Source organism: Ornithodoros turicata, chromosome 4 (genome assembly GCF_037126465.1).
Source record: "Ornithodoros turicata isolate Travis chromosome 4, ASM3712646v1, whole genome shotgun sequence".
Classification (NCBI taxonomy): Eukaryota; Metazoa; Arthropoda; class Arachnida; order Ixodida; family Argasidae; genus Ornithodoros; species Ornithodoros turicata.
In genome coordinates this window covers 30,743,717-30,754,388 of record NC_088204.1, presented here as the reverse complement: position 1 = coordinate 30,754,388, position 10,672 = coordinate 30,743,717, and the positions used below count along the sequence as shown (strand labels likewise).

At 50.2% G+C, this 10,672-nt stretch overlaps 1 protein-coding gene across 1 annotated transcript; it reads left to right on the top strand.

The window, feature by feature from the left end:
• Positions 1-870: 870 nt before the first annotated feature.
• On the top strand, positions 871-2,109 carry LOC135392268 (uncharacterized). The gene has a single exon (XM_064622985.1). It carries the CDS (start codon positions 871-873, stop codon positions 2,107-2,109), a length of 1,239 nt encoding a protein of 412 aa, XP_064479055.1.
• The last annotated feature ends 8,563 nt before the right edge of the window (positions 2,110-10,672 follow it).

Below are 10,672 nucleotides of genomic sequence, written 5' to 3'. Positions count from 1 at the left end.
CGACCACGTATCCCAAAAGTGTGTAGGTCACGAAGGATGCCATACCGCCAGGCGGTATCGTACGCCTTTTCGAGGTCGAAAAAGATGGATATACAATGCTGCTGTCTGGTAAAAGCCTCCCTAATAACCGTCTCCAAATGCAGAAGCCTCCCTAATAACCGTCTATTGTTGAGCATGCAGTTCTAAAGCCACACTGATATCGGTCTAGACATTCATTTTCTTCAAGGTAGTGCCATAAGTCTGCCGTTCACCATACGTCCAAAAGTTTTTCCTAAGCAACTGGTAAGGGCAATAGGCCTGTAACTGCTTGGACTGGAAGGACTTTTCTCTGGTTTTAGTAGTGGAATGATGATCGCCTCCTTCCAGCGGGCCCGGCGTCGGGAACTTGGCGCCCCCATCGCCCGGCAGCTGCCGCAGTAGCCCCCTCCTGCACTCACGGTTGGGTCGCCGCAGGAGGGAGACCCCCACGTATAGCTGTGCGTGGCTTTCCCGTGTCTGGGGAAAGGGGGATCCTGGCGGTTGAGTGGACCCGGAGGTTGTTTAGGACCCTTCGGGGCCCCTCTGGGAAAGCAACACACCGCTTTGGCCCCTGCTTCCCATAGTCGGGTGGTCCTGGAAGGCCCGGCCAGGATTATTCAGCTAGTCGCCATCTCCCCCTTCATTACTTTTTCTTTCTCCACTCCTTCACTATCTTCCTTTTCCTCTTTTCACCTTCTTTGGCGGCAAGGGTCAACCTTGGGCAGTCCTTTCACTCTCCAGAAGCTGCACTAGGGTATAGTGCAGAGGCAGGCGTTAGCGTGTGGGACACGTTCCCTTGTTGGGCTCCATGGTGGGCGACGCACCACTGCACTGAACCACAACATTTCTTTTATGGATTCTTCAAACTCAAAAAAACATGATCGGTACCGAAAGCGGCACCGCACCGATGTACTAGCAACACAATCACTGGACCTCACACCAGAACCATGGTTTGCAAAGGTCCTGATCATCCATGGAGAAAACGAGTCTAAGCCCCTGAGCAAAGTATCACCATTTGTGATCGCGAAGGAACTGGAAAAAGCCATAGGGAAGTCCTACTCCGCGAAAAAGTTGACTACAGGAGACTTGCAGATCGATGTCCAGACACGACAGCAAAGCTCGACTCTGCTTTCCCTGAACAGAATTGCTGACGTACCTGTTACAGTTTCGAGGCATCGTACACTGAACATAGTGAAGGGCGTGATATCTGAGCATGAACTTCTTGATTGTTCAGATGCTGAAATCGAAGAAGGTCTAAAGGATGAAGGTGTTGTGACAGCGCGGCGAATAACTATGCGTCGAGACGGTAAGGAGATTTCCACTAAACACATTGTCCTTTCATTTCAATTACATAAGCTTCCCACTACCATTAAAGCAGGGTACATCAACTGTCACGTCCGGCCATATATCCCAAATCCGCGGAGGTGCTTTAAGTGCCAACGTTTTGGCCACGGCTCGCAGGTCTGTCGTGGACAGGCCACCTGCCCGAAATGCGCAGGCACGGATCACGCTGCAGAGACCTGTGAGAAGGATGTCAGATGTGCAAACTGTAAAGGTAATCATCCTGTCTACTCTCGCTCCTGTCCACGGTGGAAGGAAGAGAAAGACATACTGAAGGTCAAAGTGACACAGAATCTTTCGTACAGAGATGCAAAAGCGCAGGTTGAGTTTTCAAAAAAGGGAACCTTCTCCGAAGTGGTGCGCAGGGGAGTAGCACCACTGAGGAAATCTGTAGAGACCCAGACTTCTGGGTCTCTACCCCACACTCCCCCCACACAAGAAAAGCCTGCGGAGAGCTTGCTTCCGCTGGTACCAGCTGCTCAGGGGGGCAGCCGGGAAGTAGCGGCCACAACCTCTACGGAGGTTGATGGCGAGCTGTCAGTTTGGGACGGGCTCACAGGGGGCTCATCCCAGGCTGCCACACACACGATGGATGTTGACGATGATGACTGCATGTCGCAGAAATCATCGTCAAGCCTTCCCCCCAATCCTTCCCCATGGAAGGAACAGAGAACGAAAAAAGGAGGCCGAGGCAGGGGTAGTACGTCCCTAGGGAAACATAAGCCCCCAAGGGTTACACCTCCCACATAATGTACAGTCTCTCTTTGTTGCTATTTATCACTACTTTCATTATGGGACAGGTAATCCTTCAGTGGAATTGTCGAGGCCTCTTTTCAAATATAAATGACATTCACGACCTTTTTGAAAAATACAATGCAGTCTGTTTTTGCTTACAAGAGACATATCTGAATGAACAAAGTGTAAACCCATTTCGCAGACACAATGTTTTCAGAAAGGATCGTATTAGCACCACACGTACATCTGGAGGTGTGGCTGTGGTCCTTCCACTATCCACACCTGCAAAACAGATCCCACTCGTGACACATTTGGAAGCAGTAGCTGTCCAGGTATGCCTGGACAGGGTCATTACGATATGTTCACTGTACCTGCCCCCTTCAGTGGTAATAGAACAGAGAGATTTGGAACAGCTCTGTGACCAACTTCCTCAGCCATACCTAATTCTAGGTGACCTGAATGCCCACAATCCCTTGTGGGGCAGTTCAAAGGTAGATAGCCGGGGAAAAATGGTAGAAAGGTTATTCCTTTCACGACCAGTCTGTCTACTAAACACAGGATTACATACATATATAAACTCCTCAACACAAAGTTTTTCATCCTTAGACATATCTCTTAGTAGTCCTTCCATTTATAATTGTATTGACTGGACCGTTGAACAGAACCCTCGTGGGAGTGACCACTTCCCCGTAGTCCTGACAATTCGTGGTTCCACAAACACTTTTCTTACACGACCACCACGATGGAAACTGTCCAAGGCTGACTGGAACTTGTTCCAAAAGGAAGCCAGTCTTGTGGCATCATCCTTAGCTGGTAGGTCTGTTGAAGATGCAAACCGTTTTGTCACCGGGATAATTATAAATGCTGCTGAGCGATCTATCCCGCAGACATCTGGCCGTCTCCCCAAGCGTCCCAAACCTTGGTGGACAGATGAATGCGGGAAAACGCGGAAAGATCAAAATCGAGCGTGGGGTATCTTTCGTAGGTACCCGACTCCAGACAACCTGATCCAATTTAAGAGAGCTCGAGCGAAAGCTAAGTGGACAAGAAAAGAAGCTAAACGTGCATCGTGGAAGAGCTTCTTGTCATCTTTGAACAGCAACACTTCTTCTAAAGTGGTTTGGGACAGAGTTAGAAAAATTAAGGGCGATTACACAGGATTCACAATACCACTCCTACAAGTTAATGGAGTACCTTGCAAAAACATGAGTGAACAGGCCAATGTCCTCGGCGAGCACTTCCAAAACGTCTCCAGTTCGTCACATTACAGTAAAGACTTCATAAAAATTAAGAAAAGTGCTGAAAAAGCAACAATTCAAAGCAGTGGGGGTGACAGGTGCCTCTACAACATGCCTTTCACGATGATTGAACTCTTGAAAGCTCTGTCAATAACAAAGCAAACATCACCTGGACCAGATCGTATAACATATTCCATGCTCCAGCATTTGTCTAAAACTTCCCAAGAAGCACTACTATATTTCTTCAATTTAATTTGGCAAGAAGGGCACCTTCCTTCCAATTGGAAGACTGCAACAATCATACCGCTTTTGAAGCCAGGGAAAGAAGCTTCAAACCCAACAAGCTACAGGCCTGTAGCACTCACGAGTTGCTTAGGAAAGACATTCGAACGAATGGTGAACAGCCGCCTCGTGTATTACCTAGAACAACATAACCTGCTTGACAGATACCAGTGTGGATTCCGGGCTGGCTGTTCTACCACTGATCATCTTGTTCGTCTGGAAACTACTATTCGCGAAGCCTTCGTTAAAAAACAACTCTGTGTATCAATTTTTTTTGACCTAGAAAAGGCATATGACACGACTTGGCGATACGGCATATTGCTTGATCTCAAGTCGTGCGGAATACGCGGGCGCCTTTTCCAGTGTATTTCGGACTTCCTCACTGGAAGAACGTTTAGGGTGCGACTCGGTACAACTCTTTCCCGCCCGTTTGTACAAGAGAATGGCGTACCGCAGGGATGTGTGCTGAGTGTCACCCTGTTTCTTCTCAAAATGAACTCTGTTGCCAAAGCGTTACCCGCGACTATCACATACTCACTCTATGTCGACGATTTACAGATTTCATGTTCATCCTCTAACTTAGCCACATGCGAAAGACAGTTGCAACTTGCCATTAACAAACTGAGTAAATGGTCCACTGAGAACGGCTTCAAGTTTTCAGGAGACAAAACTGTGTGCGTGCCCTTTTCAAGGCGGAGAGGGGTGCTTCCTGATCCATCTCTGCATATGAACGGGATATCTCTTGCAGTCAGGCCGGAACACAAATTCTTGGGTCTCATTTTTGATAGGAAACTCGCTTTCTTGCCACATATAAGTAACCTGAAAGTGAAGTGTACAAAATCTTTGGATCTGTTAAAAGTCCTCTCGCACAGGTCTTGGGGAGCAGATCAACAGACTCTTCACCGTATTTTCACCTCTGTTGTCCGATCAAGGCTAGACTATGGAAGCATCGTCTACGGATCGGCACGCCCCTCCACATTGAAACGTCTGGACCCCATACACCACCAAGGGCTACGACTAGTCCTCGGGGCCTTCCGGACTTCACCAGTACAAAGCCTATATGTTGAATGTGATGAGATGTCCCTCGAGAGGCGACGCACTTATCTCGCTATCCGTTATGCGTTGAGGACGAAAAGTTACCCTCAACATGCGGCGCTTCCATGCGTCAAAAGTACACGTCTTAGACAGCTGTTTCTTAACAGACCCTCTGCTACATGTCCCTTGTCCATGCGTATTGCACACCAGGTTCAATGTTATGATTTCAATGAATACAATTCCTTGGTATCCGAATCTGGCAAAGATCTTCCTCCATGGTCAGCACCAACACAGTCCAACTGCTCATTAACCAAGTACAGGAAAACCGATACTTCCTCAGTTGTGCTACAACAAGAATTTCAACACCTGAGGAACAGTTTTGGTGATCATGTGGACCTTTACACAGACGGATCAAAAACAAGCACAGGCGTATCGTGCGCAATGGTAACGACGACATCGACAAGGGCACATCGTCTAAATCTGGTGATGTCGATATTCAGCGCTGAAGTTTATGCTATTATTTTGGCGCTTAACTTTATCTTGCAGAACCATATCACATCATCAGTCATCTACACTGACTCTCTTAGTGCCTTGCAAGCGATATGTAGCTTCCACAAAACAAAAAACTTCCTTATTCAACGTGCGAGACACTTAGCATCATTGATCACTAGCAAAGGATACAAGTTAACCATTTGCTGGGTGCCCAGCCATGTGGGCATTGCAGGAAATGAATGTGCTGACCGGGCTGCAGCTGCCATCCTGCAGTCCGATGATGTTACTCCTTTTGATGTGCCGTTTGAGGATTTAGTTCGCGTGCTAAAATACAAAATGAAGGCAAAGTGGCAGCAATTTTGGGGAACTCAAGACAATAATAAACTCCATCTCATAAAAGGTAAAATTGGGAGGTGTATTTATCCTCTTGAAAACCGGCTTCAAGAGAGAACACGCTGCCGGCTAAGGATAGGACACACACATATTACACATGGGTTCCTACTTGAGGGAGAGGAGCCGCCGCATTGTATGAACTGCGACACACAACTTTCCATCATACACATTCTCATAGAATGCCCATTGTACAACACTCATCGCCAACGGTACTTTCAACACTTCTATAAGAACTTTATTCCTCTTCACCCAGCTCTTTTACTGGGTGATGAACCTCTTGTTCAATTTGAGAACGTTTTTAAGTTTTTTAGAGACGTAGGTATTCTCGACAAGTTGTAAATTTTTAATCCCCTTTGTTCTTATTCTAATTCCGTTATTTTATCTATGCTACCTTGTGGTTTTAAGTACATCATTACAGTTTTAACTTAAGTTACATTACATCACCAAGCTTGGCGCATTATGACCTTCGTCGTCGCTGCGCCAAAAAAATCCCAATCATCATCACCTTCCAGCGGGCGGGAGGCGGCCCTCATTCCAGGCCCAGTGGTCTGGGTCTCCACTGAAACTCTGAGTGGTGCCACTCCCTGCACACCACATCAGAGAAAGTTCATTTCTTCTGGAACTGTAACTGGGCTCTTGCCGCTCGGTATGTGACGTTTTGTTCAACCTTTATCTTGAGAACCTGTTTCTCCTCCTGCAAGAAAGGACAGGATCTCGAGTACGCGGGGTGGTTACCTTCACAGTTGGTGCAACGGATATCGTTTGAGCATGTCTCTGACGAGTGGTCTTTGCCAGCACACCTTGCACAGACAGCCTGTCCACGGCACACCTGCGAACCGTGGCGAAACTTCTGGCACTTGTAGCAGCGTCTTGGATTGGGGATATATGCCCTCATATGACAATTTAGATAGCCAGCTTTCATTGTATGATGGAAAACTGTGGAGCTTGAAAGACAGGACTACATGTTTCGTGGGAATCTCTTTCCCATCTCTGCGCATCACGATTCGTTTTGCCGAGACTACACCCTCGTCAGCCAGCCCTTCCTCAAGTTCGGAGTCTGAGCACTCAAGTAGTTCGCTCTCAGATATCACACCTCTTGCGATGTTCAAAGTGCGGTGAGGGCTTACGGTTACAGCTATTTCTCCGATGTGGGTGAGGGAGTACAGTGCACTGCTTTGTTTTCGGTTCTCCACTTGGACTTGAATGTCACCACTGCTCACCTTCTTGGCGCTGTAGTTCTTGCCAACTACACTTTCCAATGCTTTAGCTACTGCAAATGGTGACATTTTCGAAAGTGGTTTTGTTTCGTCTTTGGAGTGTACTACAAGAAACTTTGCATACCATGGTTCAGGTTCGGGTCTGTATAGAAATGTATTATTTTGCTCGGTGCGGGGCCTTTTCAGGCTCCGATCATTGGGTGATGAGGAATTAGAAGCCATACATGAAATGGAACTATTCGGTGTAAAAGTCCTGCCGCCCACCACGGAGCCCAACCAGGGGACTGCGCTTAGCGCCGTAGCAGGTACGTTCACACTATACCCACGTGCAGCTTCTGGAGGGTGAAAGACTGCCCAAGGTTGACCCTTGCCGCCAAAGAAGGTGAAAAGAGAAAGGGAGCAAGGGAGGGGAGACGATAAGGAGAAAGCAATGAAAAATGAGATGGCGACTAGCTGAATAGTCCTGGCCGGGCCTTCCAGGACCACCCGTCTATGGGAAGCAGGGGCCAAAGCAGTGTGTTGTTTTCCCAGAGGGGCGCCGAAGGACCCAAACCAACCTCCGAGTCCACTGCCAGGTTCCCCTTTCCCCAGACACGGGAAAGCCACGCACAGCTATACGTGGGGGTCTCCCTCCTGCGGCGACCCAACCGTGAGTGCGGGAGGGGGCTACTGCGGCTGCTGCCGGGCGATGGGAGCGCCAAGTTCCCGACGCCGGGAATGGTCAGTTTGAATAGTGAATTTCGCACCATCTAAATACATGTCGAACTTATGTAGTGCGAACATGATTGCTAGGCACTCCTTCTCCGTCACGCTATAATTGCGTTCAGGAGGCGTCAGCGTACGGCTTGCAAACGCCACGTGCTGGAGTTCACCGTGATGCTCTTGTAACAAGACTGCACCAAGGCCGTAATCGCTCGCATCTGTTTGAAGTACAAATGGGCGATTCAGGTCCGGGAGATACAAGCGGGTAGTTTCTGCAATCGCTTTAGCGAGAGAGGTAAACGCCTGTTCCTGCGCTTGACCCCACTACCATCGTGCTCCCTTCCGCAAAAGCCAAGTTAGCGGTTGCGTTAGGTCTGCGCATCGCGGTATAAACTGTCTATAAAAGCCAATCATACCCAGGAAACGCTGCAAGCTTTTCACCTCCGTCGGGCGGGGTACTCAAGGATAGCCTTTAGCTTGTGCTCGTTCGGCCTGACCGTTCCGGACTCCACCTTGAACCCGAGGAGATCGATGCTGTTGGTAGCCAACTGCATCTTCCGGTGATTGACAGTCAATTCTGCAGCCTGCATGCGTCCTAACACCACTTTCAAATGAGAAAGGTGTTCCTGGAATGTACGTGAAAAAATTACTACGTCATCCATGTACGCCATAGCGAAATTGTATTTCGCATTGCGAAGTACCTCTTCCATCACTTGCTGAAAACTAGCGGGAGAATTAGACAGTCCAAAGGGCAGTCGGACAAATTCAAATAATCCCTTGTGACAGGTAAATGTTGTTTTCTCAACGTCATCCGGTGCTATCGGAATCTGCAGGAATTCTCTACTGCAATCCAAAGTTGTAAATACGTGGGCGGATCCTAACGAATACATGATCTAGTCTATCGAGGGAAAAGGGTACAAATCTCTTTCCGTCACCTCGTTCAGTCGGCGGTAATCCACGCACAACGTTGCGGTGCCAACCTTTTTCGGCGCAAGAACCACCGGAAAAGCCCAAGGGCTGCGGGAAGGTCTCACAGCACCGGTCTCGATCATTTCATCCAGCGCAGCATCGAGGAGCTTGCGCTTATGCACACTCAACGGCCGAGGATTACATCGCCAGGGCCTTGCGTCACCGGTTTCTATCCGGTGCTCCAATGCATGGGTTAGACCTGGTCTCCCTGTGAACATACAGGAGAATGGCCGCAATGCATTAGCGAGCATGCGTCGCTGGTCTGGGCTTCCTGGAAATCGTTTCAGGGCGTCCTCCAAAACAGCGGGTACGACCGTCGCTGTTAGGTGTTCCGCTCCGGAAAATAGCTCAACGGATGTAAATTGTCCCGCTCCGGGATCCTGGGTCTCCTCACCAGTCCGGTTCTGCTCCGTTTCCGGCGGCGTCCACTCCATTAATGGGTAGAAGGTAATACCGCTTGCATGCTGGTAGGCTCCACGACGTAAGTTCAGGACGAGTCCCATCCGGATAATGAAGTCGCGTCCCAGGATCATCAGTCCCGCCAATCCGGGCAGGTAGATGAAGCGTTGTCTGACACGTTGTCCATCGACGGTCAAAGTCAGACGTACTGCTCCTCCGGCTGGTACAACTGCATCTGATGCAAGCCTTAGGCAGGTCCTGGTTGTCCGTACGGAAATGTTCCGCTCCCGGCACCAATCGTGGATGGTGTCACCTATCAGGGATACAGCCGCTCCAGTGTCCACCAAAGCTGCAACGTCCCTACTCAGAACGCGCGCCACGATAAACGGTTCGATGTTGCATATGTCATGTTTCGCTCGACATGCGAGCGGGACCGAGGCCACTACGTTATCAGGCAAGATAGCATGGTTATAATTCGCTTGCTTCTTATTCTCAGTCATTCCCAATTACCGCCGCCGGCGTCCCGGGTTTCCCTGCGGGGGTAGTCTGGGGGTGGTAGTGGTCTGCTGCGGGCGGTTACGACGAGAATGACCGCGTTCGCCGCAACCGTAACAACGGGGTTGTGTTCCTGCGTTATTACTTGCCCTAGAGTCGCGCCTGTCCTGCCGCGGTGCATGACGTGCATCACCGACTTCGCGCTCGCGCGGCTCTGCTCGTGCCGACCTCGCTCGGTTCCTTTGCTCATATGCAAAGGGATCCAGAGAACGGTAAACTGGCCCGGCGGACGAACCGCCGTGTGTTCCAACAGTCCCGCGGGGGTTTAATTCCGCGTCTAGCGACTGTCTCGGCCCGTTCAATGCGCAGCTAGGCTCCAGTGTTTGTTCCAGCCTAGGCGGTGGGCGGTACTGCTATTCCGCCAACAAATCTGCTTGGATGACGCGGGCTTCTTTAGCAAGGTCATCTAGCGAAGAAAAGCTTCGCCCCCGCAAATGAGGGTGGCATTGGCGAATAGCGCGGGCCACCTTCTCGCTTTCTGTCGCGAGCGGTTCAGCTCTGCGGTACAGCTCTTGGATTGCCCGGGTATATTCCAACAGGCTCTCCTCCGCGTGGTGCGTTCGAGTCATTAGTTCCTCACGCATACGCATTGCATAATCCGGGGACAAAAATTTCTCCCGAAACAGCCGCTGAAATTCGGTCATAGACGGAAATGCGGGTTGAGACCGGCGCCACACAGCAGCTGAGCTTACCAATGCAGCGGGTAGTATCCGGCGCAGGACGGCTTCGTCGGTTGCTCCAACGGCTGTCTGGTAAGCCTCCAGGTCCGCAAGAAAATCATCGACGGACTTGGCGTCGCTGTAGCCCGAAAATGTCGGTATCGTCAGGTTCAGGCGTAGCGGGGGTTCCGAGGACGGCTGGGCGACGGACGTGCTATTGAGGAGCTGCTGCGACAAAAGCGCAGAGAGCTGTCACCTGCCGAAGCAGGCCCTCCGCTACTGGCGGGTCGTCCTCGTAGACGGGCTCGAGAGGAGGCCTCTTGGGCGGCATGGCCAGCAAATGCACACACCCGAACTGCAAATAAACAGCAAAAGCGACAGCGAGCGAAGGGCACGGGCGACAAATGCTATGAACAACACTACAAATGCAGTAGCTGTCAGTGCCTCCCGGGCGTGCGGCGAGACTGGTTGGGCATCACGTGTGGGCGCCAATTTGTGGTATTCCGTTCACCCAAATCCCACTTGGGGTCGAGCTCAACCAGTCTCCTACCGAAACCACCGCACCGAGAGACACAGACAAGAATCAATCAATACCTCGTTTCTTGTCCCACAGGATGTCAACTTACATCATGGTGGG

What these genes read in the sequence shown, in the direction of transcription:
- LOC135392268 (XM_064622985.1), top strand. Translation starts at nt 871, where the DNA reads ATGGATTCTTCAAACTCAAAAAAACATGATCGGTACCGAAAGCGGCAC.